At 55.8% G+C, this 22,872-nt stretch overlaps 3 protein-coding genes across 5 annotated transcripts in view; all 3 read right to left on the reverse strand.

The window, feature by feature from the left end:
- On the reverse strand, window positions 1–9,768 carry KCNJ14 (potassium inwardly rectifying channel subfamily J member 14). 2 transcript variants are annotated; one of them, XM_030873706.2, is made up of 3 exons: window positions 9,623–9,768; window positions 3,756–4,515; window positions 1–1,949 (listed from the first exon to the last, which is right to left on the reverse strand). In XM_030873706.2, the coding sequence occupies exons 2-3, from the start codon at window positions 4,461–4,463 to the stop codon at window positions 1,362–1,364; spliced, it is 1,296 nt and encodes a 431-aa protein (XP_030729566.1). In that variant the 5' UTR covers window positions 4,464–4,515; window positions 9,623–9,768; the 3' UTR covers window positions 1–1,361. The 2 variants fall into 2 exon arrangements, with proteins under 2 accessions (XP_030729566.1, XP_060144880.1); XM_060288897.1 differs by lacking the exon at window positions 9,623–9,768 and adding an exon at window positions 8,492–8,617.
- Window positions 9,769–10,271: 503 nt separating this feature from the next.
- Window positions 10,272–16,451, reverse strand: GRWD1 (glutamate rich WD repeat containing 1). Its single transcript, XM_030873707.3, has 7 exons — window positions 16,204–16,451; window positions 15,881–15,998; window positions 15,568–15,727; window positions 13,049–13,262; window positions 12,776–12,918; window positions 12,424–12,621; window positions 10,272–11,286 (listed from the first exon to the last, which is right to left on the reverse strand). Exons 1-7 carry the CDS (start codon window positions 16,388–16,390, stop codon window positions 10,969–10,971), a joined length of 1,338 nt encoding a protein of 445 aa, XP_030729567.1. The 5' UTR covers window positions 16,391–16,451; the 3' UTR covers window positions 10,272–10,968.
- Window positions 16,452–17,516: 1,065 nt separating this feature from the next.
- GRIN2D (glutamate ionotropic receptor NMDA type subunit 2D) overlaps window positions 17,517–22,872 on the reverse strand; it is a 35,609-nt gene continuing 30,253 nt past the window's right edge. For both annotated transcript variants that reach the window (XM_060288442.1, XM_030873737.2), the window contains 3 exons: window positions 20,406–20,593; window positions 20,009–20,241; window positions 17,517–19,839 (listed from right to left, as the gene is read on the reverse strand). In XM_060288442.1, the coding sequence (XP_060144425.1) occupies window positions 18,508–19,839; window positions 20,009–20,241; window positions 20,406–20,593 (1,753 nt within the window). In that variant the 3' untranslated portion in view covers window positions 17,517–18,507. The remainder of the gene's footprint in view (window positions 19,840–20,008; window positions 20,242–20,405; window positions 20,594–22,872) is intronic.

Below are 22,872 nucleotides of genomic sequence, written 5' to 3' on the forward strand. Positions count from 1 at the left end.
ATCTTTATTTATATTATATATATATAATACACATATGTATAACATCTTTAAGAAATAGACACACATCACTAGGTGGAAGATTCCAGAGCACTGCAGACTCACCAGCCTTGGGCCTCTCCCTTCCCTTGCCCAATAACTAGCCCTGTCACCCACAGGGTCTCACCCGAGCCCTCACCTTCTAGGTCAGCCCAGCAATGCTGCCCGTCAAGTCCCGAGTCCACCTCCTCAAACTGCCAAGTTCTAGGAGCTGATTAGAACTTCCGGGTTTTGATAACGGACAACTCTGGATCCCTGGAGCCTTGATTCCTTTTGGCATTACAGAACCACAAAGCAGTCATCTATCCTCATTGAGAGTTTCCACTCCACTGGGCAAACTGCAACCAGCACACCTCAGACATCAGAATTGCCAATCCTTCCCTGACTCTGTGATCAATCTAGAGCCACAGAATCTTGATTCCTCTGGACATTCTAGAATGGCACTTAAAAAAGACACAAAGCCTGTGGATCATGTAGAGCGTTGATTCTCCCCCTCGGTTCGATGTTCTAGAGCCAGTGGTCTGGAGTTATCGCCTATCAAGAACTCCCAATCTGTCACTTTAGTCCTTCTAGACCCACAGACTCTCCAACTGTTTTGTGCATTCTAGAAACATAACTCTTTAGTTTCTGGAGTAGTCCAATCTCTGGTCACAGCTGTTCTAGAATCCCCAGTGCTTGCCTCTGTGGTCAATCTGTATTCACAGAATCTCAACACTGGGGTTTTCTGCAACCGCAAAGTCTTTTCCTGACTTGCAGTCAACATTCCTTGTCATTGGTCAATCAATATAGTCTTGAATTCTTGGGGCATTCCATAACTTTCCCTCCTTAGGTCGTCTAGAAAAAATGACTTGCTATGTGGTTGGCTGAGTCGAGAAGAAACAGTCCCTTGAATCTTAGGTCAATTCAGACCAACAAATTCTTCATCTCTGCTGCTGCTTGAGAACAGATGACTTCTTCCCCTGGAGGTGGGCTGTACGATCATTTCATGATCCTGCTTGACAAACCAAACCAGCCACCTAGAGGAATCTAGAAATACCAGTCCTTGCCTCTTCGGTGGTCTAGAATTCTGGATCCCTTATCTCTGGGGAGACTCAGGAATTGGGCTGACAAAGGGGTCTCAGGAGGGAGCACAGAATTCAGAGGAATTAAGGTCCAGTATGTTCATTGGTAGGTCCACTAGATGTGGCAGAATATCACCAGCTAATAATTTACCCAGCAGGCCTGTTGGTCTTAGGAAACACCTGCCCTCATCCCAGGAGAGGGCCCAATCTCTCCATCTTGCTACCTCTGGGAAAGGGGTACGAATAGGGGGGTACCAGCTTGTATCATGGGGGCAAGGTCAGCGCCAGGGTTGGTGTGAGTACTCGGGGGCTGGCAGCCCTGTCTTCTGCCTCTGCCGCATCCCCCTCCTCTTCCTCCTCTTCCTCGTGGCAGCAACTCAGAGCAAGTTCATTCTCATAGCAAAATGCTGCCAGAGAGCCGGGGAAGCCAGACTTGGGGCTGTGGGAAGCACGCTCTGCCCGTTCGTCCAGCTCCTTGGCGCTGCAGATGGGTGTCCCTGGGACCTCGTAAGTGCGATGGAAGTGGCGATAGTCAACCTCGTACTGGGAGCCACGCTGGAAGAGGACCGGCTCAAAACGATGTCCCCAGAGCAGCTCACCAGGGAGGTAGGAAGAGCGACACTGTGTGGTCATAGCTGTGGCCTCGACCATGCCCTCGAGAATGACCACCAGCTCAAAGTCAGCCCGGGCCAGCTCGGCGCGCCCTAGTTCATACAGAGGACTGGCGGAGTCGATCTCATGCACGATGGTGATGGGAGACACAAGGAAGATGCGATCGGTACCACCATCAAAGCCCACGTCCACATCCTGGTGGTCCAGCGGTATGTACTCACCCTCCGGGGTCACGCGAGGCTGTAGCAAAAGGCGAGTGGCCAAAGACAGACATTAGGGAGCAGAGAGATAAATGGAGACAGAGACAGCGAGAGGAGGGGAGAGAGAAGCAGAGAAAGAGGAGGGCAGAGACCAGTAGGTGTTGGGGTGTGGGGAGAACATGAACCCAGAGAGAGGGGGATGGTAAGCCAGAAAGAGAGAAGGACAGAGACCCAGAGAGAGGGAGATGGAGGTCCAGGGAGGAGAGGACGGAGGCCCAGAGACTCAGACAGGGATTGAGGAAAGAAATCCGAGAAAGACAGGGGAGAGAAAAAGAGAGGGACAGAATGACATTCACACAGACCCACAGAAATCAGCAAGACAGAAACGGAGTTAAAGAGACAACAGAAGATAAAATGACATCCAACCAATGACATCCAGCAATTGGAGAAGGAGAGGGATAGAGAAATGGCTTTCAATATATGGCCAGAGAAAGATAAACCAGGATGGCAATCTAGGTCCAACAGCCTATGTTTCACCACTGCCTCAGGCTGGGCTCTGGGCTATCTACCCACACCCCCAAACCAACTGCCTCCATCCCCTTGTGTGTCTGTGTATTTGTGTGGGGTGGGGGCCTAAGCCCAGGCCAGGTGTTGGCAGTTTCACCCCATCTACCCACTGGTTCCATACCCACTTCCCAGGCCATGTCAGCACCCCAAAGACTTCTGGGAGAGACAGTGTCCCTCCTGGTCGTGAATCCTGGTGTTTCAGTCAAGCAGGAGACAGAGGTGGGGGGGCTGGGGACTCATTCTCTTGCCACTGTCTCCGAGAGCCCCCAGAGGCTGCTGGGAGTTGTAGTTCCCACCACAACCCCGTCCTCCCTCTCACCCCAGTCCAGCCCCAGACCAGAGTTCTTAAGTGTCTTTACTTGCAAGGCAAGGGCAGCTGCTGCCCCAGAATTTGCTTAGGCAGTTTGACCACAATTCTAGAAACACAATTCTAAGGCACCTTCATCAGGGCGCTGGAAGGAGTCGCTGCCCCAGGGACCAATGGGAATTGTAGTTTTTTGTTTGTTTTGGGTTTGTTTTTGTTTGTTTGGTGAGACGCTAAAATTCAAGAGTTTCCCAAACACTGCCCTGTACTTCTCTGAGCAGGAGGCTGGTGGGAGAGTCTGGGCCCCTGAGGTGGGGAATGAAGTCTCTCACAAATGATGCCCAGAGGCCATGGAGAATTGTGTTCCCTGACTCTGCAGGTGTGAGTTGAGTTGCACCCCGTCCTCGGGCCTACATCTCCCACAAGCCCAGAGGGGTCTGGCCTCAGTCAGGTCTCTCTCTGTACCACAATATCTGCTGAGAATCGTAAACCTGAGCCGTGGTTTACACCACCCACAAAACTACAACGCCTCCTCAGACCACCCCAGGTGGGCAATTTCCCTGCCCCCAGAAGCTTCTGGGAATTGTAGTTCAGAGCCTTTACCGTCCAGGCGTGGACCTCGCAGGTCTGGATTTCCCACAATTCGATAGAGGGCCCATCCTCAATCCACAGGGAGCTCCATAAGTCTCAAAATCTGTCTGAAGTCTAGGCCTCCAGGAAGAAATGATCAGAGATCTTTCCCTTGGGTTTACATCTACAACATCTCGGGGAGCCATCCTCAGCCCACAAGGTGGGGCGGAAGGGGCCCTGCCCCCAGGAGGCTGCTGGGAATTGTAGTCCAGATCCCCTCTAGGCTCCACGCAACCTGTCCCTTAGACCTACAACTCCCACCATCCCCCAGGACACCTGCCCCCCGAACTCGTGAAAGGGCCCGCCCACCAGGGGGCGTGGTCTCCCGCCGGGACTGTCTCGCACCTGCAGCAGCTGGGCCCGCACGTGGGCCTCGACGAGGTGGCTGCGGCGCAGGTTGCCGACGCGCCACATGAGGCAGAGGCGGCGGTCGCGCAGCGCCACGACGGCGTTCTCGCTGAAGATCAGTGTCTCGTTCCGCTTCTTGGGCTTGGCCATCTTGGCCATGACGGCGCCCACGACAAAGGCGTCCAGCACGCAACCGGCGATGCACTGCAGCACCACAGCGGCCACGGCGGCCGGACACTCCTCGGTGACGCTGCGCACGCCGTAGCCAATGGACGTCTGCGTCTCCAGCGCGAAGAGGAAGGCGGCCAAGAAGCTAGCCACCTGCGAGAAGCAGGGGGCGGTTGGCGGTGGGGCAGCCAGGTCGCCGTGCAGGGAGGCGATGAGCCAGAAGGCCAGGCCGAAGAGCAGCCAGGAGGCGAGGAAGGAGCAGGAGAAGAGCAGGCACATCCAGCGCCAGCGCACGTCCACGCACGTGGTGAACAGGTCGCTCAGGTAGCGCGCGCCCTGGCCGCCCAGGTTCACGAAGCGCACGTTGCAGTGCCCGTCCTTCTTGACGAAGCGCCCGCGGCGCCGCCCCACTTGCGACTGCGCTGGCGCCCACCCGTTGCGGCACAAGTCGGGCCCGGCCTGCTCCTCATCTCCCGCCCGATTGTTCGCCGACTCCAGGGCGCCGCTCAGGCGGCGCAGGGCCCTGGCCAGGCCCATTGGGCGGGGACACCCCCTCCACTTGGCCTAGCGGGGGGCGGGCGCCCCGAACCTGCGGGGACAAGAAACGGGCAGCCACGTCAGGGCTGCCGGAAATGGGGGAGCTCATTGGCCATCATGCTCCCTGGGCCTTAGTGGCCTCATCTGGCAAATGGGTGGAAAATCAGAACAGTACAGCATCAACACTGGTGGGGGAATTCCCTGGCAGTCCAGTGGTTAGGACCGTGCGCCTTCACTGCCAAGGGCGCAGGTTCCATCCCTGGTCGAGGAACTAAGATCCCGCAGGCCGCACAGCGCGGCCAAAGCAAACAAACAAAAACACTGATGGTAATACTATAGGAGATGGTTGTGTAGCAACAACAGGAACACAACTATAGCCATAGCAATACTGTGTTACAGCAAGCACTACAGTAACTAGAGCGGACATTTATACAGCACCAGACACTGTTGTGAGCACTTTACATAAATTTAGATATTTGAACCTCAACAATGTAGACGTTATCACCCCCATTTTACAGATGAGGAAACAGAGGTACAGAAATAAGCTGGGATTTGAGTGCTAGCAGTCCAGCTCTGGAGTCCATGCTCATAAAATAAAGACTAAGCGGTCACAAAGAAAACAAACTTACGGTTACCAAAGGGGAAAGGGGCGGGTGGGGGTGGTGGATAAAATAGGAGTTTGGGATTAACAGATACACACTACTATATATAAAAGAGATAAACAACAAGGACCTACTATATAGCACAGGGAACTATATTCAATATCTTATAATAACCTATAATGGAAAAGAATCTGAAAAACTATACATATATAACTGAATCACGGCTGTACATCTGAAACTAATACAATATTGTAAATCAACTATACTGCAATAAAAATTTTAAAAATTAAAAAAAAAAAGGGCTTCCCTGGTGGCGCAGTGGTTGGGAGTCCGATGGCCGATGCAGGGGACGTGGGTTTGTGCCCCGGTCCGGGAGGATACCACATGCCGTGGAGCGGCTGGGCCCGTGGGCCATGGCCGCTGAGCCTGTGCGTCCGGGGCCTGTGCTCCACAATGGGAGAGGCCACAGCAGTGAGAGGCCCGCGTACCGCAAAAAAAATAAAATAAAATAAAAAAAGACTAAGTGGTAACTGCTGCTGTGACTCCAGCTTGGAGAGATGAGACCGGGCTCTGAGGTCACCTATAGCTCAAAAGCTCAGAAGGCACAAGCAACAGAAGGGAAAAAAAAAGATACCTTGAACTTCATCAAAATTAAAAACTCTTGTGCTTCCAAGGACACTAAGATGAAAGTGAAAAGACAACCCACTAATGGGAAAAAATAGTTGCAAATCGTATCTAAGAAATTTTTATCTAAAACATATAAAGAGCCCTTATAACTCAATAAGAAAAAGCCCAATTTTAAAATGGGCAAAGGATCTGAATAGGCATTTTTCCAAAAAGATATACAGTTGACCCTTGAACAACATGGGTTTGAACTGCAAGGGTCCACTTATACACAGATTTTTTTCAATAAATACTACAATAGTACTACATGGTCTGCAGTTTGTTGAATCCTTGGATTCAGAACCATGGATACAGAGGACCCACTCTAAAGTTATACTCATATTTTCTACTGTGCAGAGGGTCAGCACCCCTAACCTCCATGTTTTTCAAGGGTCAACTGTACAAATAGTCAATAAGTATAGGAAAAGATAATTGACAACATTATGCCATCAGGGAAATGCAAATCAAAACCACAGTGAGATACCACTTCATACCCACTTAGGATGGCTATAAAAATTAGAAAAAACAAAACCAGAAAAGCATTAACAAAGATGTGGAGAAATGGGCACCTTCCTATGCTACTGGTGGAATGTAAAATTACACAGCTGGTGTGGAAAATAGTCTGGCAGTTCCTTAAATGGTTAAACATAGAGTTACCAATTCCACGCCTAAGTATCTACCCAAGAGAATTAAAAATAAGTGTCCAGGGGACTTCCCTGGCGGTCCAGTGGTTGGGACTGTGCTTCCACTGCAGGGGGCTCAAGTTCGATCCCTGGTCAGGGAACTAGGATCCCGCATGCCATGCAGTGCAGCCAAAAATTAAGAATAAAAACCAAAACACAACAAAGTGTCCACACAAACACTTCACAGATATTCATAACAGTATTATTCACAATAGCCAAAAGATGGAAACACCCAAACATCCATCAGTTGATGAATGAATGAATAAAATGTGGTCTGTCCACACAGCGGAATACTACCCAGTAATTTTTTTAAAAATGGCATGATAGATGCTACAACATGGATGAACCTTGAAAACACCATGCGAAGTGAAAGAAGCCAATCACTAAAGACCATATATTGTGTAGTACCATTTATATGAAATATCCGAAATGGGCAAATCTGTAAACTGAGAAATAAGCCTAGTGGTGCCCAGGACTGGGGAGATGGGGGGATGGGGAGCGATAGCCAGAGAAATGGGGTTTCTTAGTGGGGTGATGAAAATGTTCTAAAATTGATTGTGGCGATGGTTGCACAACTCTGAATATACCAAAAAAACACTGAATTGCACACTTTAATGTGTGAATTGTATGGTATGTGGGTTATATTTCAATGAAGCTGTTACAAAAAAACAAAAACATACAGTAAAACCCAGGCTTGGCCCTGGCTCTCAAATCGTGGGGAAACCTTTCTAAACCTGTTTCCTCAGCTGTAAAACGGGGAAATTGGATTTCATCAAGGTCAGGAACGGTCTTTCAGTCATATAGACCCAGGGCTCAACCTTGACTCAGTTGCTGACCCACTGTGTGCCTTGGGACCACTGGCTTCATTTTCTGGAGCCTCAGTTTGCTCATCTGTGGAATGGGGATTTAAAAAACAAAAAACAAAAAAAAACCTTGAAAGGAAGAGGAATCCAGAAGAAAGAACTTGGGCTTTTGAATCAGGCAGTTGTAGGTTGAATCCCAGCTCGGGCACTTACTAGCTATATGACTGGTGGCAAGTCACATCCCTTTCTGAGCCTCAGTCGCCTCATCTGAGAAATGGAGGGAATCTTAGCAGCTGAACTAGGAGAAGGGAGAGGAAGAGGGGAGGGGCCAGGCATGGACCTGCAGACCTCACTGCCCTCCAGCAGCTGCAGGGTTAACATCTGGCCCTGTGGTGGAGGGACTTCCGGGACCTGTCTGGGCTAGGGGTTAAATGTTTTGCACATCAGTTCCATCAATACCTACCAAGCACCTAGGTGCTATAAGCCCCCTGTGCCAGGCTCTGGGGATCCTCATGGGCTTCTTAGCAGGGCTGGGGGCACTCACTCCAAGGAAAGCGAGTTGTTAGTTGATGTCAAGTTCAACATCGACAGGTACCCACTCCCCCGCCCAGAGCTCTGCACTTGCTGTCCTTGACCACCCAGACAGCTCCACCACGTGGGATTTTCTTAGGCCCATACTGCAGAGGCAAAGCTGAGGCTCACGTCAGAGTGGACCGCGCCTGGCTGTGTTCAGCGCCCATGATGTGCCCCAACTCTCTTTTTTTCAGCCTCAACTATTCTGGGCATTAGAGATCGTTCTTCCAGAAATGGGAAACTGAGGCTCGTCGCTGAAGGGGGCAGGTCTGAGGTCAGAATCCAGGCTCTGACCTCGACATTTGCAGCCCTCTCCTGCCTGGAAGTCCCCACTATGCACTAGTCTCCTCTCAGGGGCCACCTGATGACATGATGGGAGAGGGGCCGCGGGGGACCGGAGGGGCCTCCTCACACGCAGTCACCCATCTCTGATGCAGGGACCCTTGGATGCAGGGGCTTTGCTTCTCACAGTAAAGCAAACTGAGGTGCTGAGGTCCATCCCTTGTGCCAGGTCCCTCAGCCAAGGAACAGCAAACCCTGAACTCCCATCCAGCCTTCTCGGTGCCAAAGCCTGAGTGACAGACCGGACCGCAGACTACCCGATCGCACACTCCTATTTCCTGAGCACCGATGTCCCAGGCCTTGCCAAGCTCACCAGGTATCTGCAGCCCGCCCGCTGCACTCCACCAGACCCCGCCGCTCACCTTGGCTGCTCAGGATTCTGGGAGGTCAGGATCATCACTCCGGTTCACAGGCTGGGGAGTGGGCTCAGAGACCTGGCCAGACCCACAAAGTGCCAGGGGTGGGCTGCTGCTTTGGTCCTGAGCCTTTCCAACCCAGGACTCTGCTTTCCTAAATCCTCCTGTGCCACCCTCAGCCCCGTGAGGCAGATGTGATCTCGTCCATTTCATAAAGCAGACAGGAGGGGCCTTCACCTCTGGGGGGGTCCTGTCTGCATCCAACGCGGCCCAGTTCACAGGCAGCACATGGGACTCGGCCTCAGGGCACACACACCTCCCACCAGCAACGGCAGGACCCCAGAGAAGAGGACCCAGAGCCTGAAGTCCTCCCCCCCACCTCCCCCTGACCTGGGAGAGCAGCTTAATGTTTCCATATAAAGGCGACACGGGGCTTAAGATGCATCAACTTCACGTCAAAGTCACTGTCTAATCTGGGGCTGAGAAGCCCCGCCCCAGGTGCCATCCCCCCTCCGCCCAGAAGCACTTTCACACGCTCCCTGAGACCCTGGCTGTCCCCCCACAAGCCCCCCACCCCCCGCTCACTAGTGGGGTCTGGGCAGCAGGTTGGAGGGAAGAGATGGACAGGAGGGGATGTGGTGTGGAGACTGAAGACAGACGAGGGTACAGAGGCTCAGAGATGGGCAGGGAGGGCGAGTGTGAAGGGGCAGCCCTGAGATGGAGGGAAGGACGGAGACTCCCCCCAGGGGGTCACAGGAACCCAGAGGGGACAGAGGCCCGGAGAGAGAGGGGGACAGAAAAGAGGCAGGCAGCCTAGGAGCAACCGAGCAAAGAGAAGTGGAGACACAGGAGCTGTGGTGACAGAGCCAGATGGGGGAGAGATGGGACAAGACGAGACGCAGGATGGGGGGGACGGGGGAGACAGTGAAAACAGGCAGAAAACGGAGGTGGGCTCAGAGCTGGGGGGAGTGAAGCTGGGCGGGGGAGATCGCTCTGGGGCTGGAACGTGTCACTGAGTGGGGAACGGTGAGGACGGGCTGCAGGTGCCGGGGCAGACCCCCGAGCAAGGAAGCTGGGGGCGGGGACGGCTCTCCGAGCCAGGACCCCGGCCCTGGGGCTCTGTGCGGAGACACGTACCTGATGGGGCAGCCCACCCCCATGCCCTCTGCCGGGGGCTCTTCTGTTCGGGCCGACGCGAGCCTCTGTGGGTGCTGAGGTGCTGCGGCCCGTCCTCGGCCCCAGGGGCCTTGTGCCGGGTGCCGACCTCCGTGTCCACAGGAGGATCAGAGGCCTGGCCCGAGGGGGGGGAGGGGGTGGGGCCAGCTCCGAGCTGCAGAGGGGGAGCCAGGGAGGACGGCCAGGCAGGGCGGCTGGGCCTCGGCCCAAGCAGGCTGGAGAGGAGGCGGTGGCAGAGGAAAGACACAGCGGGAGGGGGCATGGAGACAGAGCTTGGGGGCCAGGAGATGCGGGAAGATGGGGACACAGATGAGGGAACAAAGAGATGGTGAGAAAGCGATCATGAGGGCAGTGGTGGAAAGACAAGAGACACGGGGGGCGTTCCGCCTGAGGTGAAGCCTTAAAAAGTTGGGAGGCACACCTGAGATCCCCCCCCCAGAGACCTAGAGTGAGTTCCAGACGGAATAAGACATCGGGAAGGCAGGACCTTATAGCACCCAATGGGCTGGGGGTCGGACCCAGTGGCCTAGGGACAGCCGGGGGCCAGGTCCTCCCTCCTCCTCATGAGGCAGCGGGCAGAAGGACGAGTCTCACACACTCCAGGCCTCATTCTGGTCCTTTATTGCCCCTCAGGAGCCCCCATCTCTTCCCCGCTGCACGGTGCCTGCCTTTGGGAGGAGGGGAGAAGGCCCCACGCGGCCTCTCCCTGGGAAGTCGTGGCCAAACCCAGTTGGCAGGAAGCCAAGGGCCAACTTCTGCTGGAGGAACCCACTCCTTGAATTCGGTCCAGCCACTGTAAAGCAGCTGAGTTCCCTGGGGGAGGCCAGTGGCAGAGAGGTCAAAGGGTCACGCCAAGTGCTGCAGCTGACTAAGTGTCCACAGCAGCACAGGCCACGCCAGGCCCGTCAGGGAAAAAGCCAACGGATTCTTCTGACAGGTCGGGGGGGAGGGGGTCACTGGGCTAAACCAAGGTTTGGGGCAAGAGGGGTCACCAGAGTCAAGCCCACTGGTCTTATAGGGCCATGGGTCAAACCCAGTCCTTTGGTTGGAGGAATCGTGGGAGCAAACCAAGCCCTAGTTTTAGAGCCACGGATCAAACCATATCCTTTGGCAAGGGGGGCACCGGACCAAACTGAGTCCTTTCAAAGAACAGTAAGTCAGACAGAATCCATCACGGCAGCCGATGGGCCAAACTAAGTCCTGCTGGAGAAGCGCTGGCCAATGGATCTGAACGAGTCCTTTCCAGGGGAATGAACTTCAACTTCAGTCCCCAAGTGGAGGGCCAGATAGATGCGGCCTGGCTGGCCTCAGACGCTGATGGTGCGGAAGACGGTGAAGCCTGACAGGGCGGTGCTGACCAGGAGCCCAGGGCACTGCGGGTGCCAGTGCAGCTCCTTCAGAGCCGTCTCGCCCTGGTGCACGAACAACAGCTGCTGGGGAAGGTCTGCCAGCGCAGGGTCAGTCTCCGTGTCGCCGGCCTCGGGGTCCCGCTCCACCGCCAGGTCCCACTGTGTGATCTGGTCGTCTGCACCCGAGGCCGCGAAGACCCCACTGTCCTGGGGGTGCCACTCGACTGAGGTCACGGGGGCCACATGCTGCTTGAAGGTGGCCACCGGGGAGCCAGACTACGGGAAGATGGGAGTCAGGGCCTCTGAGCCCCTCAGCCTGATGCCTGGGGTGACCCAGGCAGAGACTCCCACCCCTCTCCAGCCTTAGGGTTCAACCAGGGCTCCACCCCTTGTGCCCCCCACAAACCCAGGTTCTCTGAAAGGGACAGAGTGCAAAGTACAGCTGGTAATAAAGCTGTGATGTCCCAGGGGCTGCTGGGAGTTTGGTTTCACCTGCAAAGAAGCCCCTCCCAGCTCCAGGCCACAAAACCCCAACCCTTGCTCCTCCCTGGGCCTGCCTCAGTTTCCTTCCCTATAAAAGGCAGGCGTGGTTCTGCAAGTGCTCTCTGCCCGCTGGTTCTAGAAGGCCTTAAAGGGGGCAGCAGCATGACTCCCAGGCTCCAGAGAGAGCCGAGGCAAAGAACGACACTTTTACTAAAGAGAAGGTGCTGGTGGGGATTGGTGTCTCTCTCATTTGGAGAAATGGTTCCAATGTTCCAGTGGCCAATCCACTTTGGCCCTGTGACCTGGCCATGCACCTGCCTGGGGGGCTGGAATCCATTTCTAGAAACTTCCCCAGGGCTGATTCTGTAGAACTCATTACACTGGGGGGAGTTAAAAGACAATCCCGGGAAGGCCCAGAGGTGTATGAAGTCACAGCTTTGTCCGGAGGGAGGCCAGGAGCTGCAACTTCTCCTGCCTGGAGACCCTCTCAGCTCTGCAGACTCAAAGCTTAGCTGGGTGGTCACATCCTACCTGCTCCTGTCCTTTCTGGACCTCAGTTCCCCCTCCCAAAATGAGTGAGCTGGGCTCTGCTCTCAGCTATAAAATCACGGAAAGAAAAATGACCGTCTTCTGAAGCCCTTGAGTCCCTGGGCAGCACGGCCGGCGCATGGCTCCCTGCGGGCAGATGAGAACCGTAGTCTCCGCCACCCAGCCCCTTCCCTCGTGTCAGATCTCCAGATGGTAGAGGGAGCGACTCCACAGCAGCCCCAAGCCTTCCTCTCGCTGAGCCTGTTTCCTCATCTGGACCCCAATTCAGAGAGCCTTCCCAGCTCTCGTGTATAAACCATCTCAGGAGGGAAAACCCACAAATCCTAGTGGCCTCCGGTAGCAGGGGCTTCTCCCGCCCCAGGTGTCCAGCTGGGACAGTACCTTGAACTGCCGCAGGTCCCAGACCTTGAGGGCTCCGTCATCCCCACCGCTGAGCAGGAAGGGCTCCCGGCGGCTCCAGCTGATGACGTTGACATCCCCATCGTGGGCGGTGGCGGTGGTGAGCATGCAGGCCTTGCTGGGGGCTGCCCGGATGTCCCAGATGCGGACGGAGGCATCGGCTGAGCAAGAGGCAAATACCTGGACCAGGCAGAGTCGGAGGCAAGCTGGTGCACCCCCGCCCCACTCTGGAGACCGGGGTCCAGTGGTGGGCTACCCTCTCTTTTAGTGACCCCCTCATTAGGACCTGCCCCCCTCCCCACGACAGGAGTCCAGACCCCCGGCCCTCCCTCACCGTGTCCTCGGTTGGAGACCACTGCAGGTCCTCCACGGAGCGTGTGTGGCCCACGAATGGCCGCTGGTCCACATGCCAAGAACCGCCGTCCGTAGGCGTCCAGAGGTGGATGTTCTTCTGACAGTCACCGGTCAGCAGGCGCCCTGCGAAGGGGAGTCAGGACACGACCCTGTCCCGCCTGGCCACAGCTCACTCCCACCTTAGCACCCACCCCTGCTGTAGACCCTGCTCCTACCCAGCCCTCAGGGCTAACTACACACCCCAGGGACTCACCAGGCACACGAGGGGACCAGTCGAGTGCAAAGCCCTCACCCATGTGGCCAGAGAAGGCGAAGATGGGCTTCACGCGGGCCTGCTCGTCCCGGAGGAAGGTCGCTAGGGCCTGGTGGTCATCCACCACCTGCAGAAGCCGCCGCAGTGCAAACACCTCCACCTGGCCCTTCTCTGACCACACCCCAGCCACTGGCTCCTCACCCAGCCACGACACCTGGAGGGGAGGGAGAAGGGGAGCGGAGGTGAGAGGGACAGGAGGCTCCAGGTGGCAAGCACAGCCCCTAACATCCCCCAGAACCAGAACTGCAGCTCCTCAGACCCGCCCCCCACCCAGGGCTGGGATTACAACTCCCAGAAACCTCTGCGGGAATGGAATCAGGGCCTGCAAGAGCAGTTTGGTACCCGGGACAACTCCCCACCCTGCGGTAGAGATGATGGTGCGGGGAGGACAAAACTCCTTCTGGACTCCCAGGAATCGAGGCTGTTATTCCACTAGCCCCCAGAAGTGTGTTCAGGCTCCTGGTCTCTGTAACTGTCTAAACGTAGGCTGCTCACAGGCCTGTCTCCGGATCTCTCTGCCTGTTTACCTTTGCTCACTAGGAGATCCTGTTCAGCCTCAAGGCTTCCAGTAGCCCCTAGCCCTGACCTCTCTCCTCAACTCCAGGCTCACATCGAACTGACTGTTTAGACATCACAAGGCCAAAGCCAAGTTCCTAAACGCCCACTGCCACCTACTCCTCCCTGGAGGTCCCACCTTGGGCCCCAAACGGCAGGACTCATTCCCCACTTGTCTCTCCTTCCTCACACCCACCACCTATGCTGGCTCCACCCAAAATGCCACACTTCCAATCCTTTCTCAGTACCTCTGCTGCTGTCACTCGTGTTACTACCAAAGTCACCCTTCCCTGCATTCCTGTACTGGCCTCCTCACAGGACTGTCCTTCTGCCCTTGCCTCCCTGCAGTCTATTCTCAATACAGCAGTAAGAGGGATCCCTTTAAAACACAAGTCAGATCCCTGCCATCCTTCACTCTAAACCCTCCAACGGTTCCCAATTTCTCCCCAAGTAAAAGCCAAGTCCTTACACTGGCCTACAAGGCCCTAAACAATGTCTCCTCTGTGCCCACCTGCCAAACCCTGTCACTCTCCCCCTCATCCATTCAGCACTGTTCTCCCCAGCTTCCCTCAAAACTCCTCAGTACGCCCCAGGGCCTTTGCACTTATTTCCTTGCCCGCAAACCTCTTCCCACAGATATCCTTGCCTCACTCCCTCATTTCCTGCGGGTCTCTGTTCAAATGGCACCTTATCAGTGAATGCTTCCTTGACCACACTATTTAAAGAGGCAACCCCACTCCAGAAGACCCTAACTCCCTTACCTTGTTTCATTTTTTCCACAACACTTAGCATCTTTGGACATATACACATATGCTTAGTTTCTTCTTGTTCCCTTTCCCACTGGTATGTAAGTTTCAAGGAGCCAGAGACCTTTTGCACCCCGTTAACTCCCCACGGTCTAAAACAGTACCCGAGACACGGTAATACTTTAATGGAAATACTTCTCAAGAACTATGAGCCCAGCACTGCTCCAAGTACTGTACACACAGCATCTCATTTAATTCTCACATCAACCTGATTAGAAGGGGTTGTAACTCAGAAGCACAAAAGTAACCCCCAAGCCCACAAGAGTCCCTGAGCAATAACAGAAAACATATATCTCAAGTTATAGCCAAGTGCTGTTTCTAGACACCTGAATAACTTTCAGTTATTGAAATAACGCTTTATGTCATTTCAGTTTATCCGCACACCGGCCCCATCACGTAAGCTTTGTGACTCTCACCGTTTTACAGAAGAGAAAAGAACATTAAAAAATACCCCTCTATTAAGAATCCGCCTTCCAATGCAGGGGACACAGGTTCGATCCCTGGTCGGGGAACTAAGGTCCCCGTGCCACGGGGCAACTAAGCCCCCACGCTTGCTCTACAGAGCCCACGCGCCTCAACTGGAGAGCCTGCCTGCTGCAACTACTGAGCCCGCGTGCTCTACAGCCCGCGCCACAATGAAGGATCCCGTGTGCCGCAACTAAGACCCAACACAGCCAAATAAATAAGTAAATAAATAATAAATTCAGTACAAATGATGTTTGCTGAAAAAAAACATCTTATAGCATCTAGCACATAATGACAATTACTATAATATATAAAACTATGTGCCAGGGCTTCCCTGGTGGTGCAGTGGTCGAGAGTCTGCCTGCCGATGCAGGGGACACGTGTTCGTGCCCCGTTCCGGGTGGATCCCACATGCCGTGGAGTGGCTGGGCCCGTGAGCCATGGCCACTGAGCCTGTGCATCCGGAGCCTGTGCTCCGCAACGAGAGAGGCCACAACAGTGAGAGGCCCGCGTACCGCAAAAAAACAAAAACAAAAAAACTATGTGCCAGGTGCTTTTCTAAGGGCTGAAGGGCGTGGGTACGCGGGGGTGTGCTCCAGAGAACGCAGGGCAGGCTGCTGGTGCTGTATTTACCCGAACTCTGTTGATGCCGCCATAATGGGGCACCATCGCCAGCTCCAACTGAGGCTTCCGCTCTTCTTCATCCTCTTCATCGTCCTCCTCCTCGTCGTCACTGCTCTCAGATGGCGGGGGCTTTGTCCCATGCAGATTGTGCATCCGAAGCATCATCAATCTGGGGGAGGTGTGGCATGAATGCGGCACCAGGTGCCAGGATCCTTAGTAAGGAGGGTGGGAGGAGGCTGGAAACCCCGATTTCTAGGTCCTGAGGAAGAGGGAGCTGGAGGCTCAGGTCCCTGGTCCTGGGAAAGCGTCAGTTCTTACTCACCTGTTGCTTTGGGCGCTCTCGGCCTGGGTCCCAGCACACAGATAAAGTGTAAGAGGAAGCTCGGTCCGGCTGTCTCCCAGCTGATCCCGGACTATGTCGAAGCTGAGACAGGGGGCGCCTGGGGATGGAAGGAGAAGTTGGAAAATTAGGATGGGACAGAGGGATCTCAGTCCTCTTGAGTGTGATGTCAACCCTCTTACACCCCAATCTTCTCTTTCAGAGTGCCTCTTAAGTTAAAGGCTCAGGACCAACTGCCCCCTCAGGACCCAGGATTCCAGTCCCCTCCTTCCTCAGGACCCAGGATTGCGGGTGCCCAGGCCTACCAGTCTGTGCTCGGTGGTACAGCACGTAGGCCTCCTCGTCCATGACCAGCTCCTCTCCTTCGCGCAGCGGGGGTCCCCGGCCGGGTAGGTAGACCTGGGCCGGGCCCTTGGACTCTGCGTCGTGGGACTCGGCGTCCATAGGCTCCCCGGTTTCACACGTGCGCCGCCGACCCTTGCGCGCAGCCATCTTTGGAACCTCCCGCCGCCGGCGCGAGGTAAGAGCGTCACTTCCGGGTCTCTCTTGCCTTCTTGTGAGGATCCTCCCTACTGCGCGGTTACCTTGGAAACCTCCTCGTTCACCAATTAGAGAGGGCAATGGGGAGAGGGGTGAAGGAGAGCTAAGGTAACTGCGTCCTGGCCTGGATAGCGAGGCCTGCAGATCCGGGGAAACTATACCCTCCCCATGACTTTGGGGCGCTCTGCCGCAGAGCAGCGGCAAGGCCTCCTGGGAGTTGTAGTTCTGCAGGAGGCCTGTTTTCCTCATCAACTAGAGGAGCTCCAAGCCCCGACTCTCTCCTCCACCTTTGACTCCCAGCCCCTTCTTTCCACTTAATTAATTATTCGTGTATGCAAATAAGAGCCCTTACTGGCAAGGAGACTAGGTTTCTGCTTCCTGAGGACCCATAAAGGCGGTTTCTTCTCCCCTCCTTGTTATGAAGGCTTTAATTTACTTCAAAATGGTTAAGTGTAGACAGGATGATATGTGTAAATCAGCTGGTTGAATCTACCCTCTAGGGGCAGTCAGTTGCCTCCCCAGGCGTTCACCTTGCAGCTCTGGTCAGCAAGCACTTAATCAGAAAGTCCACCCTCTGGAGGCAGCTATTACAAGTGCTTCCGCTCTTTTTATTGCCCATCAGCACCAGAGGTTTGGCTAATTGGCATAATGACATGTTAGAAATAGGTTCTCATTGGTGAGATTAACGGAATTCAAGATATGTGGATTGGCTGGGGTATAATAGACACGCTCCTCACTTGCATGAACAGGATATTAAGAACCTAGCAAGCCTCATTACCTGTTGCCATAGGAATGGGACCCTAGACTTGATCCTAAAAAAGTTTTGATCCCAGATCTTTCTTGAGTTCTCTGTCCCACTTCTCCTTCCACCCCAACCCCTTCCCAGCCCTTCTCTTCTTAGGGTCTTTTCTCACCGCCTCTTTGAGTCTTTACCTCCCACATCCCTCCAGGGTCTCTGTTCTTGCCGGAATTCTCTTTCTGCCCCCTCTTCCTCTGTGGGACTCTTCTGTTTTTATTTCCTCCAGAGAAGCTTGAGGGGGACTAAGAGACAGACACGGAGCTCACATTGGGCTTGAGGAGGCATAAAAACATGGTTTATTCCAAACACTGCAATATGGGACAGGAGAGTGGGAAGGGAGGTTGGTGATAAGTGTGGACTCCCAGACCCCTCTCTTCCACAACCCAGCTCCAGACCCGGCTGGAGATCTGGGAAGAGGAGGCTTTTGAGGGTCTGCTGGGTCTTCACTGAAAGGTCACAAATAAGGGTTGGCTTTGGAGAGCATGTGATTCGTGGCACCTGGGGCTGGTAGTGAGGTGCGACAGGGTGGGAAGTTTTGGCCTGATGGAGGTTGGGATCAACGCTGGGGCAGTGGAGGCGGGGCTTCCGTTGGGGGCGTGTGCTAGGTCGAAAGAGGGGAAAGCTACCGCGGGTGGAAAAGGAGGAGGGGGAGTCACGGTTTGACGTCGAGGGACAGAGTCTGGTCGGGGAACGGTCTGGGGCTCGGGTCACAGTTTGGGGTCAGGGGTCACAGTCTGGGGTCGGATGACCATTTTTAGGGGTCGGAAGTCACAGTCTGGGGTCAGGGGTTTCTGTGTGGCGGGGGCCAAGGTCTGGGGTCACAGTTTGGCGAACGCGTCTCACAGTTTTGAGTCCCGATGGATGAAAGGTTAAAAACGGGCTTCCCCGGAGGCGTGGCTGGGGCCGGGGAGCTGCACAGTGATGTGGGGGCCACGGCCCCAGGCGTGGGGGAGTGACGCGGGCGTGGCGTGACCCCACCACCTCCTGCCCCATCTGGTGACGTTAAAAAGCCCTTGTCGGGTTTAAAAAAAAGTCCAGTGGGCTCCAAGACCCCTATCCCCTTGTTCCCAGGCTGGGTGAGATTTGAGGGACCAAATCCCCCCCGGCTCGAGGTGCCCCCATAGCGAGGGGCGCAGGACGCTGCTCCAGGCGGGGTCCGGCCAGTTCCATTTCCTTCCTTCCCAACCCGTGCGGGTCCTGTCCACCCCGCGTGCTCCCTCGGGCTGTGGCCTGCGCTGACCGAGGGGGCGGCGGGGCCCCCCAGGCCGCGTCATACCTCGGACTCGAGGCTGGAAAAGTGCGCCGAGCCCCGGCGGGTACTCAGGTCCCCGCCCCGGTGTCTCCGGTGGGGCGCGGCGGGCAGCGGCGGCCCCCAGTGCGCGGCGTGCGGGCACCTGCGCGCGTGGCGGGAGGGCCCGGTGAGCCTGCGCGCGGGGGCGGCGCGGGGACACGAGCTGAGGTCCTCGAGCGATCGCGACGTGGGCGCGGGCGGCGGGAGGTCCCAGCCCCCTGCGGCGCGCCGGTGCCGGTGGTGGTGCGGCGCGGCAGCTGCGGGCGCGCGGTGCGAGGCCCGCGGGCGGTGAGGATGCGACCGCGGGCACCCGCAGCGGGCCCGGCGCCGGGGCGGGGGCCCCGCGGCCCAGGGCGGGGGCGGCGGCGCCCACCAGCCGCCGTCCAGGCCGTCGTGTGAGCAGCTGAGATGGCGCGGCGGCGGCAGCAGCTCCAGGCTAGCACAGTGGCGACAGTGCCAGGCGGCGGGGCCACTGCGCGGGGGCAGGTAGTCCCAGCTGCCGGCGCGCCAGCCCCCGAGCTTGTCGACCGACCAGTAGCGGCCAGGCGGCGGCCCGAGGCGCTCGGCGTACGGGTAGGGGAAGTCGGCGAACCACCAGGGCTCCAGGCCGCCCAGCGACGCGCCGCCCAGGCTCTCCGAGTCCTCCGAGTCCGACGGCGACGGCTCTAGGTCAAGGTAAGGACAGGGGGGCGGCGCGGCGCGGCACGGGGGTGGCGCGGCCTGGGCTCCGCCGCCCGCGCCCACCGCACCGCCCGCGCCCCCCGCGCCGGGGCCCAATAGGGGCTGGCTCTCGGGGTCCGAGCGCGGCCAGCGCGTGGGCGCCGGCGGGCTCTCGTCCTCGAAGGCCAGGCGGCAGAGCGGCGGCCCGACGGCTGTGGCCGCGGCGGCCGGGGGCGCGGGCGGCGACGGGAAGCCAGGGAAGGCGCCGGCGGGGGTCTCGGCCGGCTCTTTGTCGCGCACGATGGCGAAGTAGGAGGGCGGCGGCTTCTGCGGGGGCTGCGTAGCCGGCGGAGATAGCGGGCGCCCAGTTGCGCCCCGGGGCGCGGCGCGCGCCTCGCCGACGCCCAGGCCCTGCGGCTCGATGGGGCCGTAGTAGCGGTGGAAGCCGTCGGCCAAGCTCGCGCCCCCCGGCGGCCCTGCACCTTTGGCGCGGCGCCAGCGGTCCACAGTGGCGCGCTCGCGGGGTATGAAGGGCGCGGGACCGGGAGCGGGCCTCGCCGCCGGGTACACCGGGCTGGGCAGCGGCTGCGGCGGCGGCGGGGGCTTGGCGGGCGGCGGGGCAGCCTCCGCGCTGCAGCAGCTGTACATGCCCTGCGGGGGTCGCGGCATAATCCCGGTCAGCGCTGGATGCTACGGACCACCTACCTTCCCTCCGTCCCTCCCTCCTCTCCAGCACCTCGATTCAGCTCCCTTCCATTTCTAGGCGTCCCAGCCTGTTTCCTCCCATCTCTTTCCCTCCGCCTCCCTCTCTCCCCCATACCCTGGAGAAGGCCAGCAGGAAATCCATGCGATGGGTGGGCCCCAGGCAATGCCGCAGGCGCCAGTACACCAGGTGCTCCCAGGCGAAGACCAGCAGGGAGAGGCCCATGGCCACCAGGAGCATGTAGAAGACGCCCGCCATGTTGTCGATGTCCAGCTTGCTGCTCATCACCTCGATTTTGTCATTGTGGCAGATCCCAGAGAGCCACAGCCGCTCCAGCATCTCGATCTCATCTGGGGACAGGAAGGTGGGAGGTCACCTTCCGTGGGCACCCTCTGAGGACCCTCCTCCCTGATACAGGAGTCTAGGTCCTCATTCCCTCCTTCCCCAGTACCCAGGGGTCTTTGCCTCCCCTCCCTTCCCCATCCCCTGTAGGCATCTCTGCGTGCAGCCGCACCATCCCCCAGGAACTGCAGCAGTGCCAGGTCGATGGGCCGCTTCCAGCGGGAACCCTTGTGCAGGGCGATGCCGTAGCCTGTGGTGGCAAAGACCTTGCCCGAGCCGATGGTGACGAGCTTGCAGCCCTCATCTTTGCGGGCCATGTAGTTGAGCACAGCCGCGTCGTAGATGAAGGCATCCAGCTTCCTGCCGGCAGGGGCATGAAGGGCAGGGTCAGTTCCACGCAGATGCCCGAATGGGCAACCCAGAATCCCTCTACCTCCTAACCTCCAACTGCTCCAGATTCTAACTAGTGGTGAACTGCACCTTTTTGTGCCTCTGTTTACACATCTGTCAAATGGGGACAGCGGCAATACCTCCCTTCCAGCGTTGTTGCACGGATAGCCCCCGGAGCAAAGGAAGTGCCAGAGAAGGTTAGCTGTGACTGTTAGTGAAATAACTACTGGTTCAGTCCTTACTGGAATCTTCCGGAGAAGGTCCCATATACTCCTCCATTTTAAAGAGGAGGACTGAAGCTCAGAAAAGAGAATCATACAAATAATCATAGTGTTAATGATGACTTCTGTTGTTCCAGGCACTGTTCTATCTACTGTAATAACTCCATTCTCTCAACACTCCGATGAGATAGAAACTATTATCTCCATTTTTCAGACTGGGGAAGCGCAGGCTCAGACATGCATCTTAATTTGCTTGGGTTCTCTCTCTAGGCCCTAATCTCTACAGTTTGGTGGGAAGATAAGTACGGATACAGAATTAGTAGTTCTCACTGGTGCATACATTGTGGCACTTGCCACATGTCACTTCCTTCCCAACTGTTGCCACTTTACAGTTATCTCTGTGAGGACTTGATTAATCTCAGCCTCTCCTACCAGAATGCAAGCCCCTCTAGGGCACGATCCAACACTGTCACGTTCTAGGCTGTGACCCAGCAGTTCCTGACACATACAAGGTGGTCGTAAATATTTGTGGAGTAAATGAATGAATGGATAAAGGAATCCACACTTCTGTGGATTCCACACTGTGTAACTATCCTATGACATAAGATAAGTACTCATGATCTGACCTGTGAAGATGTCCAGGGCGTATTAATGAAAAAAAAAAAAAAACCCACTAGTCCTGGAATCCTAGATAGAATATAGCTCCATAGTTATTTTGTGGAGTGAAGTTTTGGTCATCTTAAGTAGACACCAGACTAGTTCTTAGAGGGAGGTATCTGTCCTTTCTAGTCCAACATTGTCCAAAAAAACATTCTGGGGTGATGGAAATGTTGCATCAGCGCAGCCCAACATGGCAGCCACCAGCCACCCATGGCTCTGGAGCACATGAAATGTGATCAGTACGACAAAGGGATGTAACTTTAAATTGTATTTAATTTTAATTAATTAAATTATTATTATTATTTTTGCCACACCAAGGCATGTGGGATCTTAGTTCTCCGACCAGAAATTGAACCCTTGCCCCCTGCATTGGAAGCACGGGTCCCAACCACTGGACCTCCAGGGAAGTCCCTAATTTAAATTTAAATAGTCTTGGACAGCTCAGGTCTGGGGAAAACAAGAGACATCAAGGCATGTGGCTGGATGCTTGGTGAGGAGAAGGCGAAGGGTCTTCCTGATGTGAATACATCACCTGGAGTCTTGAGTTGTTTGTCTATCTGTTGATGTAAATACCTCTGTGTCCCCAAACTTTCAGTGAAGCCCCGTCCACACACTCACATAAATGCATATAAATGCCTTGTGTGCATGGTTGGTTGCATAGAAATTAAGGAAAAGGACAGACTTAGTCCTTGCACCCCAAAGGGGGAGACAGAGAGAGGATTCCCCAGAATCCAGCTGAAGCAACAACTTGGGGTGGGGCAAGGAATTCAAAGCTCTGGAACGTGGGGAGGGCATTCGCCACCCCGTAGTTGGAGAATGGGGTTTGAATTCATCTTATACAGATCCTGACGGGCAGGGAGAGCCCAGCTGACATCTGGAAACATACACAGTACATAGGTGAGAAAAATACTGCACTACCTGCGGGCACTGCTGCCTTGTAGGCAAACTGTAATTGCTCTCGAGGTGTCTCTTTGTTTAGGAAAATGCCCTTGGGGGCGAAAGGTGAATTGTTTAAGGTGTTTAAGTGGGAAGAACTCGGAGTTTCCTGAGTCAGGCCAAAGAGGAGAGATGGAGGCGCTGGGGACTAGATGGAAGGAGGGTCTTCAGGGGTCCTGGGAGGGGGACACATACAAGGGAGAGGTGTGGGAGGAAAGAATGGAGAAGTATTTTAGAGTCAACAATCAAGACTTCCAATGGTGGGAAGGTGAGCAGGGCTTTCAGGAAGAGGGGAGCTGAGAATCTGCTTTGAATTTAATCGTTTGCTCAGTTATTCTGAGATATAATGCCTGCCTCTTTCCCCACCTCCTTACGCCCTACCCCCCCCCCCCGCATTGATCCTAAACCTCTAGTACAACTCAGCCATGTCCA

This window comes from Globicephala melas, chromosome 19 (genome assembly GCF_963455315.2).
Source record: "Globicephala melas chromosome 19, mGloMel1.2, whole genome shotgun sequence".
NCBI classification, from domain to species: Eukaryota; Metazoa; Chordata; class Mammalia; order Artiodactyla; family Delphinidae; genus Globicephala; species Globicephala melas.

Coding starts and splice junctions, on each gene's coding strand:
- GRWD1 (XM_030873707.3), bottom strand. CDS start 16,390: ATGGCTGCGCGCAAGGGTCGGCGGCGCACGTGTGAAACCGGGGAGCCT. Junction 13,263..15,567: donor GCGGCATCAACAGAGTTCGG/GTAAATACAGCA, acceptor CCTCCCCTCCAG/GTGTCGTGGCTGGGTGAGGA. Junction 11,287..12,423: donor GGGACCTGCGGCAGTTCAAG/GTACTGTCCCAG, acceptor ATCTTCCCGTAG/TCTGGCTCCCCGGTGGCCAC.
- KCNJ14 (XM_030873706.2), bottom strand. CDS start 4,463: ATGGGCCTGGCCAGGGCCCTGCGCCGCCTGAGCGGCGCCCTGGAGTCG. Junction 1,950..3,755: donor TGCGGGCCCAGCTGCTGCAG/GTGCGAGACAGT, acceptor CTTTTGCTACAG/CCTCGCGTGACCCCGGAGGG.